This window comes from Gossypium raimondii, chromosome 11 (genome assembly GCF_025698545.1).
Source record: "Gossypium raimondii isolate GPD5lz chromosome 11, ASM2569854v1, whole genome shotgun sequence".
In the NCBI taxonomy this organism is placed as follows: Eukaryota; Viridiplantae; Streptophyta; class Magnoliopsida; order Malvales; family Malvaceae; genus Gossypium; species Gossypium raimondii.
In genome coordinates this window covers 60,205,011-60,224,477 of record NC_068575.1, presented here as the reverse complement: position 1 = coordinate 60,224,477, position 19,467 = coordinate 60,205,011, and the positions used below count along the sequence as shown (strand labels likewise).

The 19,467-nt window shown below is 31.6% G+C and overlaps 4 protein-coding genes across 4 annotated transcripts; 2 read left to right on the top strand and 2 right to left on the bottom strand.

Moving 5' to 3' along the window:
* Positions 1-58: 58 nt before the first annotated feature.
* On the bottom strand, positions 59-2,375 carry LOC105802109 (non-specific phospholipase C6). Its single transcript, XM_012633564.2, has 3 exons — positions 967-2,375; positions 721-897; positions 59-599 (listed from the first exon to the last, which is right to left on the bottom strand). Exons 1-3 carry the CDS (start codon positions 2,054-2,056, stop codon positions 298-300), a joined length of 1,569 nt encoding a protein of 522 aa, XP_012489018.1. The 5' UTR covers positions 2,057-2,375; the 3' UTR covers positions 59-297.
* Positions 2,376-4,495: 2,120 nt separating this feature from the next.
* LOC105802111 (CBS domain-containing protein CBSCBSPB5) lies at positions 4,496-9,922 on the bottom strand. The gene is made up of 15 exons (XM_012633566.2): positions 9,534-9,922; positions 9,306-9,442; positions 8,111-8,279; positions 7,778-7,907; positions 7,521-7,691; positions 7,297-7,375; positions 7,058-7,171; positions 6,841-6,907; positions 6,592-6,697; positions 6,448-6,506; positions 6,132-6,241; positions 5,921-6,045; positions 5,420-5,505; positions 5,231-5,320; positions 4,496-5,081 (listed from the first exon to the last, which is right to left on the bottom strand). Exons 2-15 carry the CDS (start codon positions 9,431-9,433, stop codon positions 4,902-4,904), a joined length of 1,614 nt encoding a protein of 537 aa, XP_012489020.1. The 5' UTR covers positions 9,434-9,442; positions 9,534-9,922; the 3' UTR covers positions 4,496-4,901.
* A 3,383-nt stretch (positions 9,923-13,305) lies between these two features.
* On the top strand, positions 13,306-13,874 carry LOC105802120 (uncharacterized). The gene has a single exon (XM_012633582.2). The coding sequence runs from the start codon at positions 13,436-13,438 to the stop codon at positions 13,643-13,645; it is 210 nt and encodes a 69-aa protein (XP_012489036.1). The 5' UTR covers positions 13,306-13,435; the 3' UTR covers positions 13,646-13,874.
* Positions 13,875-15,820: 1,946 nt separating this feature from the next.
* Positions 15,821-16,355, top strand: LOC105802118 (uncharacterized). The gene has a single exon (XM_012633580.2). It carries the CDS (start codon positions 15,972-15,974, stop codon positions 16,182-16,184), a length of 213 nt encoding a protein of 70 aa, XP_012489034.1. The 5' UTR covers positions 15,821-15,971; the 3' UTR covers positions 16,185-16,355.
* Positions 16,356-19,467: the final 3,112 nt, after the last annotated feature.

The following is a 19,467-nucleotide window of genomic DNA, read 5'->3' as shown; positions in this document are numbered from 1 at the left end:
TTACTAGCCATTGATTCATGTTAACAAGATTCTTTAATTTTAAAAAAAATCCGTTAAATACACAAATTTATGTATATAAACGATTACAATATGTACAAATAGAGGAACACTACAAAAATATACGGATTGTCAAAGACCATCAAGACCAAGTTCTACAAAGAGGTGCAACTATATTTATACAGTAGGGATTTTGACACTGTTAATTTTCATCACATTCACGATTCAGATACAATTCTTTCACAAAAAGTCAGTTTTAGTACATATTACAAGACATTTGTAAAACCTGTAATAGATAAACTAGTTGTGGATCGAAGAAGATCGAGTTGTAAGCGATGATCTCATATCAACAATGGTGGATTCATTGGCTCCCAACTTTATGGCCTCTTTGCTTGCTCTTATAAACCTTGAAACTGCGCCTTTCACGTACTCATGAGCTCCTTTTACGCTCATCTTTGTGCGCATCTCCTCGGCAAAGCTGCTCAAGAAGTGGTCACCATTAAGCACACTGGCTAGTTGAACTACCTCGCTCTGAAATTCAGAGAGACCAGCGTCTTCGTTTGCTTCTGTTGTCCTCAGTAGTGCTGCTTCCGGTAACTTCTCTGCAATTATTTGAAATGAAACTAATTATTGGTATAATTGAGTCTTTACCATATCAAACACGTACTCGTATCTGTCATTCATTCAAAAGTCCTTGCAACATAAAATTGAAGAAAAATATACCTGGGCAATCAGTTCTAGGAGAGGATAGCTCTCCGACGACATGTTCGAAAGTGCCGGCCCAAGCATCTCTATGAGTCAAGAAGTTGGACGATAGATTGAACATTTTCTTTATCGTTGCAGGGATCGACGAGTGCTCGAATTCGGAGTTCGGGAAAGGACCCTTCGGACCACTAATCACTGCAACAAAGCCACCCCAATATTAGTAGAGCAATCGCATGCATCTAAAGGCATCAACATTTAATTTACCAGTGCCTTTCTTGATCCAAGGAGAGACCATGATCGTCGGCACTCGAACACCGAGCCTATCGAACTTGAAGAAAGAAGGAGCAGGACCGGTGTTCCCATCTGGGCTTGGGACATTGATGTATGGGGTGTGGACATGGTCATAGAATCCACCGTGTTCATCATAAGTAATCACCAAAAGTGTCTGGTTCCATTGAGGGCTTGCCCTCAATATCTCGTACACCTCTTTAACAAGCTTTTGGCCATTAGCAACATCATGGGACGGATGATCATCATTCGCAGGCAATCCTTTAAGATCGAAATACCTCGGTTCGATCACCGTCAAGCTAGGAAGCTTACCTTTCCTAGCATCTTTCTTGAACTTCAAATCGAACTGATGGAACTTGAAAACATACTTCAATTTCCTAAGGCTTCTATAGAACAAAGTTGTGGGTATGTTTTGGAAATAAACTCCAAAATCCTTACCATTCTCATGGAGAGAGTCAAAGATTGTTTTTTGTGGGTAGCCATGGGCTAACTGTTTCTTAACATGGCTGGTTGAACCATGGGAAGTGGCTGAATAAACGAAGAGTCTATTGGGTTGGGTTGGACCGGGGATTGAAGAGAACCACCGGTCGAAAACTGCAAATTCCTTCACGAGAGCAGCGTAAACCGGGACTGACTCGGGTCTAAACCCTTTCATTACAGTCTCAGACAGGTTCTTGGACATTGACAATGCTTGTTCCACAAAACCAGACATGGAAGGAATGGTGGAAGAACCAAACACCTGTTGTTCAACAGCTTCGAAAGAGTGACCTGGATCCGGATCCACAAACTCAGCATCGTCGGTGAAGCAAATGGATTCCAGGTTCGGGTTTTTTGTTGAAACCGGGTTGCATTCATCTCCAGTTACTCCATTGATTGAAGGGTTGACGTGTTGCTTCATCCACCCAAGCATGTGATCAAAGGATCTGTTTTCCATCACCAACACCACTATGGTCTTGATGGGTGACTGCTGTTGAGCTCCCAATGGTGTAAAGAGGCATGCAACAGTGAGAAACAGTGAGAAAATGAAGGAGAATGAAGGTGGTGGACTGGTTTTGGATTCCCCCATTGAAGCCTGCTGAAAAAAGATGGGATTTTTTTACTCAATGGAGGCTTTTTAAAGCTGGAACCTCGAAAACTTGAACAAAATCAATCATTAAAAAAAAAAAAAAGGTGAAAACTTGATTGAGAATTCAAAGAAGACAGACCCACATAGAAGGAAAAGATAAAGGAAGTGAATGTTTTGCTTTTCTTTTTCTTAAAGAGCAAAAGCAATAAAGAGACTAAGAAATTGACATTTGTATGAAGTTTTCATGTCCATTTTCAAGGATTGCATTTGGATTATTTCTGGGTTTTTTTATAAGTTAATTAGAAGGGTTAAGTAGGTAAATAAACTGGATTTGTAGTTATTATGATATAAATTCATAAAGATTCTTTCCTTTTTTTCCTTCACTCACTCTCCAACTCATCTCTCAGTTTCCTCCATGAGAGCTGCTTTATTTTCCTCAAAGTTCCAACACCTGAATAGTGAAATACAATGAAACAAGAGCAAAAAAACATAAAAGGATTAAATCTCTAGTAAGATTTAAAATATAATATGTGTATTTTAATTTTATAATATTGAGTTCTTGTAAAAATTTAATAATGTTTCATCTAGATTTGCATTTTGCACACTTACCGTGGTAACTATAAAATCTACTTTTTAGCACTTACGGTTTATAGTTTTGTCAAATTAATCTTTACTATAATTTTTATAATTTTTAATGCATTTTAAAATTTACAAGAGTTTGAGCGAAATTAACAAAAACTAAAAAGTTGAGAGCTAACAAAGTCTCATCATGCCTCTTTTAATTGCCATGTACCATAAATAACTAAAATCAAATTTCTTAAAATTAAAATATAAGACCTGAATTTTAAACTTTACTAAAGTATAAGGACTTTTGATAAAATCAAACCAATTTTACACTCATGGTATAAATATATATTCGAATAATTACAACATAATATAATCGAGTTTCATTGTACACTTAAAAGTAAAATAGATATCTAAAATAAAATTAATAAGAGAAGAACCATTATTCAGGGTATATTCAAAGGCAAAATAAATGATGTGATGAAGTCTATTTTATTAAAAGAAATTGTAATATCACTAAATAAAAAGCAAACACTTACTTTAATTTAGTCCAAATTGATTACGAAAAGTAGAGTAGATGGGACAAAGACTTCAACTTTTTTCTTCCACTAACAGAACACGAAATAATGGGCCAAGTTTCGGTGGGTACTATTAATTTAATCAGGGTTTAGAACAGAGTAAATGTAATGCACGTGATGCATTTTATAATCTTCCAACCATGCTTTGCTGTGGATTAATTTCAGATTTTATGTAACCCATATTCCATCTAATTATAGATTTTATCACAAGCAAGTAATACTGTTACTTATTTTTTTAATATTTAAAATTCTTTTTATTAAGCGGTAAATACTATATTTATCAACTTCTAAATTCTACTCATACAAAATTTCATCGAATAATTTTCCTTCTAATCACTGTGAATTACTGTTTTAATAAAAATATTTTTGTTTAAATTAATTTATGAGAAATATATAAATAGCGATAATATTTATTATAATGGACCATAATGAAATTTGTTGTTGTTTTTTTTTTTACAAAGGTAAACACGTTTTGATGGCGATCTCAAAGGCTAAAGCAAAGCAAAGACGAATCTTGTCCTCCATAAATTATGCTCTGTTCTTCGATACTTCGCTTAGAGAATCGGGAACCTGGGAATCACTGTATATTGTTCTTGGTCTTCTTTCCCAAGAAAACGACTTGAGGGAACTGTTTATGTATACATATATGTACAAGATTATGGCACGTGAAAAGAAAATTACGTAATAAATATATTTTTAAAATTTAATATTAATAATAAATTATATTTTAAATTTAAATATATATTTACAATTTATTTTATTTTTATCTTTATTTAATTAAGTTAATATCCAATTGTGTCGTGATATCAATTAAATGCTTAATACATTATATATATATATATATATATTCAACCACATACCCAAAATCAGGCTTTTCAGAGCCAAGCCAACCACCAGCCGACAACTTAGAAGAATTGGGCATTTTAGGCTTTGGGACAGTTTATGTCACAGAGAAGCACGCGGATTCAAATATTCAGAATTTACATAATATTTTATTTCCATCATTTTTATAATTTGCATTGAATTTAAAGCGAACCCAGGGTTTTAATATAGAATTCATTTTACTTTTCTAGATAATATATTCAAATATTTAATTTTTTTTATTTCACATCTATTTTAATTTTAAAATAATAATTTTAGGTATTTAAATTTATTTTATTTTTGCAAATAACGGAATTCGATATCCAAATTGAAATCAATAATATATTTTACTTTGTAAAATGCATATATTTATCAAATTCATCTATTCAACAGACAACGTAGATAGTAATATGATAAGCGGATTTGGACATAGGTATGATAAAAATTTGGATTAAACTTAAAAAGAACAAAAAGAAGTTACAACAACAAAGTTGGGAGCTGTTTCTCGAAAATCAGAAACTACATTTCATGAAATGCTACAATTTATTTTGTTTATACAACGTGATTATTCCACCCTTTAACCCTTAAATAAGTTGCAAAAAAACTCAGTGATAAACAATGGAGACAACCACAGTTTAGTTCAAATTGTTTGCTATGCAGGTAGCAAAGAAGAAGCAACCCACAAAGCAATGAAAAAAAGAACAAATGAATTTCTTCATTTCCATGCCAATGAGAGTGTTGACCTAATAAATCAGGGGAGAAATCTAGCACAAGAAATGCCTCAAAGCCAAGTTGACCTTTCAGTAATTTATAAATGAGGATTTTTCTTTTTTTCAACAGTGCTAATTACCGGCTTTTCTCAAGTATGCTAATAAGCTCAGCCCAGCAACAACTGCAGCCCCGGCTGCAACCGCACTGTATGCAGCAGCCCATGCATCTGATTGAGCATAATCCAAACTTCCAGAACCTGAACCCCTTCGTCGATTTTGTTTTCCTGAATAATCTAGATGCAATTTCAAACCCTGCAAATTCATATTACAGAACTCTCAAAGTGTTTCCAATCCAATTTGAAGTGTCAAATCGTAATCATACATACGTACATTATCATTTGAGAGTAACGGCGAATTCTACTGTAATGCTCTATCCATAAAAAGACAGTTCAGTTATATACCTTCCAACCAAGCAATTTTGCATGCTCCACAGCTGCTGCAAGATCACTGTCTGATGCCAGTACAACTTTGTCATGGTCTTCATCTTCATACTGCATAACATGCCGGCCAATTAGCATAAGATATATGTTAGATACCCATCATCTTCATCTTCGTCAGAAACTAATAAATCTTTATTCCTAAATGCCTACCAAAATTTGAGGCACCCTGTTCCTGTCTATGTCATCCTCCAGCCTCTGAAGGATAGCAGTTATTACATCTGTCATACTTCGTGTATCTGTATTGCGGAGCAATAAGCAAAATGCCCATTAAAATACAATTTTTCTGGACCTAATAATAGGAAAACATGAAGGGTGTTGATGAAGAATTAGAACCCTCCTATAATATCTACTGAACATAATGCTCAAAAAATGTGGAAAAAGGCCTGCATGTCCACAAGAATAATGATCTCGATGAAGCACCACTAACCACATGTGAATCACACATAGATATTAAACATATGATTAGAACTTGGACCAAAAAAAACAGATCGAATGATCAAATCTTAGAGCTAGTTCATTTATAGGTGAACTTGTCAAGTTTTGGTTAGGCTGCAGAAATTTTACAAGTTAATAGACAACAAAAGATTTGCACCTGTGCAGCATGCAAAATAAAGTACCATATTTCACGGAAGAGCTGAAACAGTAGCATACCACAAATAAATCTATGCATTCGACCCCTTCTATCTTGTATTTTGAAACCGAACGTATTTGGCAAATAGGATGAAGGATAGGGAAGACATCTCCCTGTCTCAGAAGCCAGCTTCAAAGAACTTTCACTGAAACATCATCATATCAATAAGTTAGTAAACAGAAACAGCAAAAATCACAACTATATAATCAGAGAAACATCAATATAGGAAACCTTCGAGCCTCATCATCATCTTCATTGGGTGGTAAGGCAATTGCAGAATCCCAAAACCTTTGCATCATTGTTGTGGTAGCCTCATTATTGATTCCAGAAGTGCTCCCAACCTGGTTATTGAAGAAAATAATAAGACCATTTCGCCAAGCAGAAGAAAAAAATAATTATATTCTTCTCAGAATTTTCAAATCCATTTACAAAAATATTTAAACAAGTTTGTTAAGTGCTTTGGAATAAATATTCATACACTACAGCATTTATCCTGTAAGATTACTTCAAGAACATCATAACCTTGAAAGATATTGACTTGACTTACGGTGGCGATAGCGGCATGAGTTATGTGGATTACATCAACAATAGCAACAATCTCTCCATCTGCATACAACCATAGAATATTATTAAGAAGTAGTTTGATCTACATGCAACAATATATTCTTTGGAAGGTAGTAACTCATATCACCTCTATTTAGCACAGGAAGGTGTAAAAATTTCCCAACATGCATCTGATGCAAAGCATCAACAATTGATGTGTCAACTGTTGCACATTCTGGGTTAGGAGTCATGACCTATGCATCACATTAAGGGCAAAATGACTATAACTCAAGAATGCGAAGAATTGATAAGCTGCTACTAAAGCGTATAAGGTCAAGTCATAAGGATAAAATGCTGCTGACATAAGAACATAAAACAAGATCAAGGAAAAATTTACCTTCTCAACTGGGGTAGTCTCTGGAGGAAGATTTTGTGTTATTACCCGCATCAATATATCCTTTGAACTGTCAGAAACTCAAAGGCATAACTAACAATATATGCCAATGACACAATAACAATTATTCGTAATAAAAACAGATTATGATACTCCTTACTTCCCTCCCTTGGCCACATAACAAACAATGGTGAATTGCAATTTGATTTAAAATACTCACGTTAAAATTCCTTGTGGTTTGTTATCAACTGTCACAACTGCAGAGCTTAATTGAGATTCAAGCATCTTTTTTGCAGCCGCTAAAACTGTGTCATCAGGTGAAACTGTTACAATCCTGACAGATAGGCGTCATGTTAACCAATGCTACTCATAGTATGAAGTGTGAACAGAATATCATTAACAGATACTGAATAAAGGACCAAATATATATATATATATATATATATATGTATTACCTACTTTGGATTGTCTGTGATAATTGTAGACAGTGACGGCCTGAACATACGCTCACGAAGTGTCTCAATGAATGTATTCTGACCTGCATATCATCCAAAAGATTGCACAGATTTAAACTCGTTTGCTGATAGCAAAACTAAAAACACTATATGAATACCTAATGACCAAAAGCAAAAAAAGCACAAAAGCTACTCCATCAAAGACAAAAGAAAACATTATCCGCTAACCAGATATAGAAGTTCCCCAATTTTTTTCTACACCCTCAACAGCTGCAACAATGGCTTTTCCCTTTTCAGCTGCCCTTTCCATTCGAGCAATAGCATCGTACAAGCACTTAGCTATATCGAGTAAGGCAATAACTTCACCATTCTGTACAACAGGCAAGTGTCTAAATTTTCCTGTTTATAATAAAATAAGAACATTAGATGGTAAGAGATGAGAAAATGTATCACATAAAGGTGGTTGCTCATCAAAAAAGGCCAACCTTGCACCATCTTCTGGAGCGCCTCCACCGCAAGAGAGTCAGAAAGAACAAATACAGGGTTCTTGGTCATCACTTTGGAAACGGGTGTCTCCAAATTAAGCTCCCGAGCAATCACTCTTGCCGTTATGTCCTTCAGACATTAAAAAATAAAAACTCCATAAATAAGAGATGTCATAGTTATCGATTGGCAAAGGCCACTTGTCAACCTCCTTAGGTAGAATGGTTTAAGATATTCTATTCGAGTAAAGAAATTAAATCTTGTAGCTGCCTCAAATTGTTTGAAGATTTAGGTGTAAAGGAATTTGTTATAGTCCACAAGGATATAAGTCAAACCTTGTCTGTGAGGATTCCGCAAAGTAATGCATTAGAGTCAGTAAGCAGTAAAGCATCAACCTTACGAGCAGCCATCCTACGGCAAGCCTCATAAATGCTTGTACTATCAGGTACTGTCAAAGCCTTTGACAGCCGCAACCTCTTCACAGTACGTTCTCCAGAAAGTGACCTTTCAACATGCAATTTGAAACAAAAAGTTCCATTACTACTTCTTTGAAGATAATATTTTATATTAGTTAGATCTGTACCAACTTTCATCAATAATTTGACAGAATGTATACATTTAAAACATGAATTTCCAAATATTTTCATCAATGAACAAGACTAACAGAAAAAAATTACATGTCCACTGTTTTTGCAAGTTGCTACTCATTTGTAGCTTCTACTCTTGTAGAATTAAAATTTCAAAATAAAGAGTTCAAACATATTTCAAAGCAAAGAAAGGAAGGTTTGCGTTTAAAGAAGCAGAACTAGAAGAGAAACATATTGCTCCAACCCTTTCAACTTTGCCAAAGTACTTGTGTTAGACACATATCCTAAACCTCAAAGTGTGCACATCCTTATCAAGATAAGAGTATGAACCTCCAAAAAGTAGGGAAATATTGAATGCTCCTATTTAGGATGTATTGCCAAGCAACATAAACAAAACATACAAGGTAAAGAGGAAAAAGAAGATCATAGTTGCTCAAGTTTTTTTAGCTCAAACCCTACTTAGTATACCACTCCACAGTCCATACCCTCCTCCTTTGCAAAAGACAGCCTCCTAAAATATGCATACAATTCAGGCTTTCGAGGTAATATTCTAGAGCTAACCTCACGTTAGAAAAGAATAAACTCCGGAAACACTAGTATAGTATCATCCAGAACCAGAAGCGACCCACAAATTTTCCAACCAGGTACTCCTCGAAATATTTAAAGATTATGCAAGCAGTAGCAATTAAAGTAAAGATCCCTTAAAAAACTACTAGAAGAATATATTTTAAATGATTTACAGTCCTCCTTCAATCCACTCAAATTCAATAATCCCTTTTCTCAAAACTCCAACAAACTAAACTGTGCCTTTCACACCTCATAACCTAAAATTTTCCTTATCAAAAGCTTCAACAATTCGTCGAAATTCAGTTCAACTATTACTTTTCGTAAGGATAAATGAAGCACAAGATTCGAAATGGAAAAAAAAAAAAAAAAAACTTACATAGAATGGGAAGATGGTACGAGTTTTCGGAAAGAGTCGGAACCTCCATTCTCCAACATTTTTTTCCTCCCTGATGACACACTTACAATTGACAAACTTCGCCTCGACGAACCGCTTTGACTTTTCATCGCTAATACCTGCCAAATGCATAGCGTTTCCAGTTCGTAACATATGAAAGAAAAACGAATAGAAACAAACTTTTTTTTAAGTAATTAATTAACCACTTACCAAAATTAGAAACTTATTTGATTTCTACGTCGAAACAGGGGATTCCAATTAAAACGCTAAAACCTATCAAAATTGCAGCTCTAGTTTTGATTATAAACAAATTGAGCAGAGGTGAAGAGGGAAAATGAAGTAATAATAATAATAACAAACTGAAGACTCTTGGCTTCAAAAAAGAGCGGGGAAGTTCTTCGAGTTTCGTGAGTTTGACGATGAAAATGGAATAATCGTCGGTCGGAAATCCTTTTGGGAAAAAACTCGCCGGAAATTTTACCGACCGGAAAGTGGAGATAGAAGAGAGAACAGAGCCACGAAAACCCTAAGAAATGGGAATGGTTTGAAATTTGGGGGGAAAGAGAGCCAAACAGATTCTTCCACGTAGGCTATTGTTAAACTGAAATTGATCAAATTTGACGGGATTTTGTGAGGTTTCAAATTTTCGCGAATTTGCCCTTCAAATTTTTTTTCACGAATTTGCGAATATAATTACAGCACTTAAAGCGTACTACGTAGCAGTAACAAAAGTTAATGACGGTAATACCATACAGATTACAGACTAGCAGGTTATTATTACACTAATAACCAAATTAGCTATTATATCATATATATATATATATATATTTTACTTTGTCTATTAAGGTTAATATTTGATAAAGAAAAAAAAAGCAAAGGTTAGATTATGACCAGTGTCTATTGAATTATATTTAAAATCTAATCAATAAATAAATGCACACATATAATTACCTTACCCATAATTGCGGAATTTTTTCATTGACAATGTACCTAATAATAACTCTATTATTACAAATCAATTCACGATCATTTAAATTAATGGCTTAATATATTATTTAATTTTGAGTTTCACGTTTTTTTAATATGGTATTTATATTGTTTTTAGTACATTTCAATACCTGTAATTTGATAAAATTATATATTTTGATACTAAAGGTAATAGTATTGACTTTTTAGTGTTAATTATGAATTTTCATCAAATTAACTCTAATCAATTAAACACTAAAAAGTAAATTTGTTACCTTATCAAAATATTTAACTTTTGTCAGATAAAATACCACATTAGACCAAAAATAATACATGTACCACATAAAATATCAATCTTAGTACCAAATTATATATTAAGCCTAAATTAATTATTTTTAGTTTTATGATATTTTTTATATTTAACCTTTTAACTTTCACAACATATTTTTATATTCAAGATAAATTTAATAGTAAAAAGATAAAAATCAAGATTTCAAATTTTAATATTAAATTTAACAAATAATTTTCAACAACAGACCAAATAATTTTTATAATTCAATTTTAATCCCTATTAATTTCAACACTTGAAATTTCAATTTTAAATGAACTAATGAAACTCTATATAATCAATCTCTTTATAACAATTTGCTTGTATGTCAAAATTTTTGATGTTATAAAGAGGTGACTCTTATTCGCTTAGAATAGCATTTGAGACACCTATAACAACGTTTGAGATCTAGATTTTGTTTGAGTTTTTAAAATTTTAAATTAAAATAAATTACAATAATATTATTAATTAATAAGATTTAGATTGTATCTTTAATGGAATTTGTAAATGTAATTCGATTTATTAAAATTATTTACATTTTATAAAATATGATTAACATGTTTTATATGAAAATTAAACATTTTATTGAAATAATATCATAACTAAAATTTATTATTATTCACTTAGGAGTAAAATTAAATTTACTAAATTTTAAGAAAAACAAAAGTGTATTCCATACTTTATAGTTGTTGTTATAGATAAAAAGTTGTTACGGAAGGTAAAAATAGAATATAAAAATCAAATGCATAGTAAATTTAGTTATATAATAAAATGTTAGTATAGAAAGTAATTGTTATAAAGAAAGTTGATTGTACACAAAATTAACATCTATTTAAATTTTGTTTATAGGCGTTTGAAATTTGAAAATATTTCCATAGATTAGGTAAGATAAATGAATTTGACATAATTAATATAATTAATTTCATCAAAACAAACTAAAATAAATCTAACTTACTATTTGATACTGGCTTAAAATCAAAATTTAAAGTGTATTCCAATACTGGTTGATATGTATTATTTTGATTTTAAACCGGTATCAAATAATCTATATTTTGTTTTGATTAAAATTTTGGTACGTTCCAAGCACTCTTATGCACTTCGATCCATTTTAATTAATGTCAACTTGTACCATTGCTTATCGGCCCATACTAGCTGATGTGAAATTTTGATATTTTAAACCAAATTTTTTAGATTATCCTTCTAAGCAAGTTTAATCTTGAATTTCTTTTGATAGGAGTACAATGTGTGTAGTTTATTTTAAAAATTTAAAAATAGACGATAAATATACATGGGAAAAATATTAAAAACATAAATTAATTTGAAGTAATATATCAAAATAAAAACAATAGACAAGCTTTTCAAAACTAGATCGGTGGTCGAATCGGTCAGTTCACCAGCCCAATTTATTTGACCGATCTAGATTGTTCGAGTAAATAAATCATTAAAAATTAATAAAAAAATTGAAAATTAATTTAACTGCTAATTCAACCGATTTTTTAGCCCGGTTAAACCAATCCGTATCGATTCCTAGCTTAACCAGTTCAAAGCCTTTCTCCAGATCTATACCTCAACCGGTCCAACATAGAGGTGCTAATGGGTTAGGCTGGGCTCATGCAAGGTATATAGATTAATTTCTAAGCCTGAGCCAAACCCTGACCTAAAAAATGGGCTTACTTTTTGCCCAATCCCGACCTAATTTAAGAAAGATAAACCCAGGCCTGACCCGGCCTGCCCATATTTGATTTTTTTTTTAGATTAGTTTTTTATTTAAAAATAAAATACACTAAATGCACTAATAAAATTAATGTTCTCTAACACATTAAAAAGACATTTAAAAATATTTATATTAAAAAAACACTACCATAAATATAATGAATATTTTATTGTATTAAATATAAATTTTAAAATTTTATATTTTGGGTTGGGTTATTTAGTTGGATAAGTTATTTTAGGTTTTGGATAATGAATTTAATTGTTATTTAATTAGTGATTTAATATAAATATATTTATTATTTAACATATATAATTAATACAAATATCTTTTATAACATAACATATTCGGGTCAAACGAAAAAATCTTGTCTAAAGGTAGTCTCATATAAAAAACGGGCCTTAAAATTTTACTCAAACTTACTTTTTGGACCTTATAAATTTGTTTAGATTCTTTTATTTTTTTTAAATGAACTTTTAAACCTAGATAAACAATCCGACCTATGAGCAATTCTAGTAAGATAAACTATTTTAATACAATTCAAATAAATACACTCACTAATACAGCACTGACAACAATGGATTTAATCAGTTCATTGGACGGATGCTGGAGAGATGCTTAACCCAATTGGATTACTTTCTTTTGTCACCATTGGCATGTCTTTGTACCGAAGAAAGGCACCTTTGCTTAACAATTTTCACTTCAAATGAAAGATCCCCAAACTCAAATATTCATGGTATTCGATCCCATATTTTGATGCTTTCATTGTAAGAAAAGAATTTATCATTTCTCTCATCTGATTGAAACTTGGCTCTTTCTACTGTTTCTATACTCAAAAGTATCCCAATTCCAAAGCCAAAAAAAGTATATAGCTAATATAATTTATAAAGTGAGTGCCAAATACTTATTTTAAAAATTATACCCATAATTATATCCGAATACAAGTAATCTAAACGGGTCCTTTGTCACTTTTACATACCAAATATATTTATAGGCTTGTATTGATGTTCCATTGCATTGCTGGAAAGCATTTCTTGTGTTTGTTGTTTTAACTGAGAGAGGTTGCATTGCAGCAAAAATTGACATCAGCTAGAAGGTACTAAAGCAATGGTGGATTGGGCGCCCGTTCTTGTAGGCTATATGCTGTTCATACTGCTGTCCCCTGGCCTTCTCTTCCAGCTTCCAGGGAACAACCGAACTGTTGAATTTGGTAACTTCCAAACAAATGGCAAAGCCATTGTGATCCACACTCTCCTCTTCTTTGGTCTCTTCACTATCCTCATTTTGGCCCTGGGCATCCGCATCTACGCTGGCTAACCTCCTTTATTGTTTTGACATTATTTTCTTCTTATTCTTTTATATATATATATATATATATACATATATAGTTTGATTGTGTTTCAATTTATTGTTCGAGTTCGTTTATCTTCTTTATCTTCTGAACTTAGTCGAAACAAAACTACAAATTATGTTGTTTTTTTGACTTTCTTTTTTGTTCATTTTGTAAAAGTTATCATTTTAGTAATCGAAATTTATACATTATTCATCCAAAGGTGCCTATGTTCATCTTTCTAATAGAAATCATCTCATTATCCATGCTAAACTTGAAAGTTGAGAGTCAATTATTGGTATTGATGGCCAATGTCTTTTCAATAATAATTATAAATTTTAAAAAATATTAGGCTAACGAATTATTAAAATTACAAATAAAAAAATAAGAGTTTTAAGAAGAGATGAAACACTATCTAATTATACAAATTATTACAACTTCTGTACTTGTAATTATCTAATGAATAGATAGATCTGACTATTACCTTACAATATAGATTGCATTAACAACTTTCTATGTGTATTTTTATTCTTTTTGTGTTTTGCTTATTTGTGTACGATTTGATGTACTAATATCACATTTTATTATCAATTCTGCATTTTGATGTTTATATTGGGTTGATTAATTCCAATCATTTTGATTATTTGTTATTTTAATTAGAGTTGTGAGCCAAATTTTAATAAAATTTTAGGTTCGATTGATAGGCTTGAATCTGGCCCGAAAAATTGGCCTAAATTTTTGTCCAAGCTTGACTTAGATTGCAGATGCTAAATTCGGGCCTGAACCGTATTAAATTTTTAAAAAAACTATTTTATTATATAAAGCAATTTAAAAATATATAATATATCAAATACACTAAAAATTATAAAATAAATGTTTCCTAACAAATTGAAAATACATTAAAAGGTCTTTATACTAAGATAGTTGCAACTAAAATAGTAGCAAAATTAACAATAAAATAAATGTTCTAGACAAGTATCTGGGTCAAGCCCGAGCCAAAAAAACTTAATCGAGGCTAGAGGTGTGCATGGGCCTGGCCGGGTTTGAGTCGGGCTCAACTAAAAAAGTAGGCCTGATTGCTAGGCTCGGGTCTGGTCTGAAAAATAGGCCTAAATTTTTGCCCAATCCCTACCCAAATAAAAATGTTAAAACCCAGGCCCGCCCATATTAATTTTTATATTATTTTTTATATAATTTTAAAATATATATATAATATATCAAAAATACTAAAAACATCAAAATAAATATTTCCCAACAAATTGAAAATAAATTTTAAAAAATATGTATACTTAAATAACACTAAGATAGATGCAACTTAATATGCAAATGCCTCTAAAATAATAACAAATTTAACAAATTTCTTTAAAATAATAACAAAATTAACAATAAAATAAGTTTTATACAATATCCAAACAATAACAACAAAATAGTAGCAACATAATAGTAAAATGGTAGCAAAATAGGGAGAAAACAATAAGAAAATAATATTAAAAAAAAATTATCCTTTAGTGAATTCGGGCAGGACCCGAGCCAAAAATGCCTTACCCAAGGCTTTGCCCATCTTTTAAATGGACCTTATTTTTTTGTCAAAACCCATTTTTTGGGCCTATATTTTTGCACAAACCCTCTCACATTTCGAACGGGCCTTTGGGCCGGGTGGCCCAACCCATGAACAAATCTACTCAAGGCCTGATCTATTTAGAAAATAGATCTTGTTTTTTTTTTCCAAACTTATATTTCAAGCTTATATTTTTATTCAAATCGTTCTATATTTCAAACAGGCCTTTGAGCCGGATTGGATGAAGTGACTCGACAACAACTCTAATTGATGTTTGATGAATACAATTACGGTGTTAACTGAAATAAAATAAATTGACTGTTTACTCTGTACTTTTCTTTGAAGTATTTACAAATAAAACTATAAGTAGAATATAAATTACAAATAATACAAATTTCATCATTTAGAACTACAATCAATCGAAAACCAAAACGTCAAATTTTACCAACTACAATAATTTCGAGTACCCCAAGACAATCCCAGCCGTTGGAAAATCAGAAAAACAAACAGCGGAGGCCGCTCACGTGATGTCTCGCTTGTCGTGTCACGTGGCCACGACATCCGAGAAGGATCCTAAATGGATGCAAAAACTGTCGCATTTCGTCGTCTTCTATTCTATCCCCCAATCCCCATCTCCATTACTCGCTATTCCCACACTTGCATTTTTTTCTTCCCCTTCTCCCCCCATTTTCTTTACTTTTTTGTTTTCCTTCTGGGGAAAAAAAAAGAGAGAGAGACAAAGGCAGCGGCAGCAAATGGCAGATTGGGGTCCGGTCTTAGTAGCGACAGTGCTGTTCGTATTGCTTTGTCCTGGACTGTTGTTTCAAATACCTGGTAGGAACAAGATTGTTGAGTTTGGGAACATGCATACCAGTGGAGCTTCCATTGTTGTCCACGCTATTATCTACTTTGGTCTCATTACTATCTTTTGTATTGCCATTGGAGTTCATATCTATGCTTCTCAGTGATCTTTGTTTCTCTCTTTAATGGCTTCTTTCCTTTTATGTTGTGTTTTTTTTCTTTTGCTTCAGCTGTAGTACTGTTTGGGATTTTTTGCTCTTTTGTTCTATCTGTAAGATGAAATGAAACCATGTAATTGACAAGGTCCGAATCGAATCAAAACTGCAAATTTTCATTTATTTACAGCCATTGTTTTCAAGGCAAATTAGGATTTAAAATTAACATAAAGGAAAAGAAAAATAAATAGATCATAATAAAATAAACGACAAATATCAACTTGGTTGGGCTTGGAAGTTTACAGGATCCAATAGTTCGAGCCACCTCAAATGATTAGGTTTAGCCTTCCTCAAAAAGCTTCATTGAAAGTTTCGGGTCAATGTATTAGTTTATGGGTTTAATTAGTTTAATCGATTTAATTAAATAAATTATTAAAAATAAAGATGAAGTTCAACTGATTTTTAGCTTGATTCAACTAGTTTAATACATTTTTCCAAATTAATACCTTGGCGGATTTGATTCGTTTCAAACAAACATTTAGGGGTTTGTAATTATTGTTTCTAACAACGATATTTCAAATTTTGAATAAAATTTTCTTTCTAAGAATATCATGTAATTTTCCATTACATTTAATAAATTCTTTTTCTGAATTTTAAAATTCATTAGAAGTTGAATCTTAAGAGATAAAAATGGGTATTTTTATAATGGGTTGTCAAATTGTACTTCTTTCGCAATTGGCAAAGTAAAGTTTGCGTTCCTTCCATTATTCATAAGATAACCCTCTTTTATATATAAAATATATATTTTTAGTATTTGAGTTTAGTTTTCATATTTAATTCGTTATCCAAAATTTTTGTCTTAATTTAATTTCAATGTTCATTTTAATACTAAAGTTTTTTTTAAAATTTTAATACTTGAATTTTCTTTTGTCCGACTTAAATATTTGAGTTTGGTTTCAATTTTTAATTTGGTATCTAAGCTTTTATTTGATCCAATTAAGTGTTTATATCTTTTTAATAGGGTATACGTGCAAAATATTAATTAGGCCACATGATACGCTTAATTTAGACACCAGTTTGAATATTAAAATCAAATTTAAATACTAAATGATAAGTTAACCAAATAAAAAAGAAGAGAATTTCGGTGCACTTTCGAATGGAAATTAAGATTGGGATTTAACTTTTTCCTTTTAGTACAAAGAATGATATCACCTGAGATCAGGAAAGAGTTGTGGATGAAGTTCGAACTTGAAATCTATTAAATGTCGCTTTTTAAAAATATTGTATAAATCTATTGAGTTTCTATTTTTATTTCTTTTAGAAAAGTATAAATGCATGCTTCGAATTTTTCATTTTTAAGTTTTATTCAATCTTTTAACTTTATTCAAATACAAAAATTGCGAAATAGATAAACTACCATAAGTGGCGGAGCTTGAATTTTTTAGGGTTGGAATTTAATTGTATATTTTATAGTAGTAAAATGTAATTTTATCATTCTAATAACTTATATCTTTATAACTTTTTAAATGGTTAAATGAAATTTTTATCTTTTTTTGAGGGGTTAAAATGTAGTTTTACCATTATTAATTTAAAATTCTATAAATTTAAAATTTAGGGCCATGACCCTTGGGTCTACTATGCTACACAACTGACTACCATAATCATCTAAATAGCAAGCTTACATCAAAGCGATGCTTCATTTTTCTAGAATTTAAGAGAACAAATCATTCATTTTATTAATTATTCTTAAAGGGGTTTTTTATACAAATTGAGGAGAGGATTACATTAAGAGGACTTGAACCCTGATTACTAATTAAGATATTATAATAATTTAAATTTATATTCAAATAAATACTAAATTATTGATAGTAAACACAAATATTGAAAAAAAAAAAAAAGAAACTATGTATTCCGATAACAGTGAACATGTTAAGATTCCTTAAACTTGGAAAGCAAAACATTAATGGTTGTACAATAAAGACCATAATGAGGGATTCACCAGATTTCTGGCTGTAGTGACGTTTGGGTCCTTCGATCACCCGCATATATTTCGACACCTGTCGTACCAAGTTCCCCAAAACTCCAACATCACCTTCATTATTTTTCAACTTTTCTTGTCACAAAGGACATATGATGACCTTTCTTCACTACTCAGCTTTCGATCTCCAGAAAAAAAAACCCCTCCAATCCCAATTTAAATATAGGGTTTTCAATCAATCAGTCTTACAGGACACTTGTTTGTGTCTTGTTGGATATCTATGATTGTACCATGATCCATACGTGTCGATTAGCTCATACCTTGTTTGTGAAAATGCCTAGCAGGGGACTGTTTACTCCAAACTGTCTAGTCTCCACATTGTTCGACATAGATTGCCTGTTGTACCGGCTAAGTGGCACCCACTACCTCTAACTGACCAGCCCTGTAGCCTGATTGTTGGTTTATATATGCGCCACCCCACCCTATCATGGACTTTAAAAAACAAAGTCTCTTTTGCTTTTTTATCTTTCTTTTTTCTCCTCTTTGCAAATCATTTTTATAGTTGAATTTGTCACCATATTTTTCTTCAGCCATGTGTCGGCATCTCAGTTGTCTATAAGCAAATTAAGGGTAAGGGTCTTCCAGCGTATTGGCTTTTTCACGATTAAAAATACATGGTCACTGAACATTTAGAATTATGGATACATTATTTGTAATTGTCATATCTCGATCTCTTTCTCGTCATGTATATCTTGTACGAATTTTATTTATTTCTTCGTCGCTATATGTTTTATTAGATGATTGGTCAAACATTATATTTAATCTTCTAATTTTATTATCAAAACATGATTAATAGAACATATATCTGCCATGTTTGTGAGTCAACTTTTGATTGGAGTTTTGTTGTGATCAATTATAATATACTATAGCATTTGGAAACGTTTATGTTCTTACATATGCATCATATATATACGCACTTTTGAGGTTTTATTTCTTTGATTATGTGCTTTATTGACCAAATTCATCTCTCTTAATATTAGTGCTTTAATTGTAAAAGATAGGGTGGAAACGAGACATCATGGAAAAACTCTATAGTGTAGTTTATAAGCCGAATAGAATTTTTTTTATTTAATTCCAAGTTTTAATCCAATTGCATATAAACCATTTCAATGGAGCCACGTTTTAAAAGTAAAATTCTAGTGAATTCAAATGAAACTTCAAGTTACAAGTTTTGACAGTTAGCCAATTAGATATCTGGTAAGAAAAAAAATGATTATTGAAAACCCATTTATGCTTTTTTTTTTTCTTTTAAGTTTG

Excerpts from the sequence above, each read along its gene's own strand:
- LOC105802120 (XM_012633582.2), top strand. The coding sequence starts at position 13,436 with ATGGTGGATTGGGCGCCCGTTCTTGTAGGCTATATGCTGTTCATACTG.
- LOC105802118 (XM_012633580.2), top strand. The coding sequence starts at position 15,972 with ATGGCAGATTGGGGTCCGGTCTTAGTAGCGACAGTGCTGTTCGTATTG.
- LOC105802111 (XM_012633566.2), bottom strand. The coding sequence starts at position 9,433 with ATGAAAAGTCAAAGCGGTTCGTCGAGGCGAAGTTTGTCAATTGTAAGT. Across the intron at positions 6,507-6,591 it reads CCTTCCTGTGCTAAATAGAG|ATGGAGAGATTGTTGCTATT; the intron begins GTGATATGAGTT and ends GGTTGTATGCAG. Across the intron at positions 5,082-5,230 it reads CAAAATTGCTTGGTTGGAAG|GGTTTGAAATTGCATCTAGA; the intron begins GTATATAACTGA and ends ATGAATTTGCAG.
- LOC105802109 (XM_012633564.2), bottom strand. The coding sequence starts at position 2,056 with ATGGGGGAATCCAAAACCAGTCCACCACCTTCATTCTCCTTCATTTTC. Across the intron at positions 898-966 it reads TTGGATCAAGAAAGGCACTG|TGATTAGTGGTCCGAAGGGT; the intron begins GTAAATTAAATG and ends GCTTTGTTGCAG. Across the intron at positions 600-720 it reads TCCTAGAACTGATTGCCCAG|AGAAGTTACCGGAAGCAGCA; the intron begins GTATATTTTTCT and ends AAATAATTGCAG.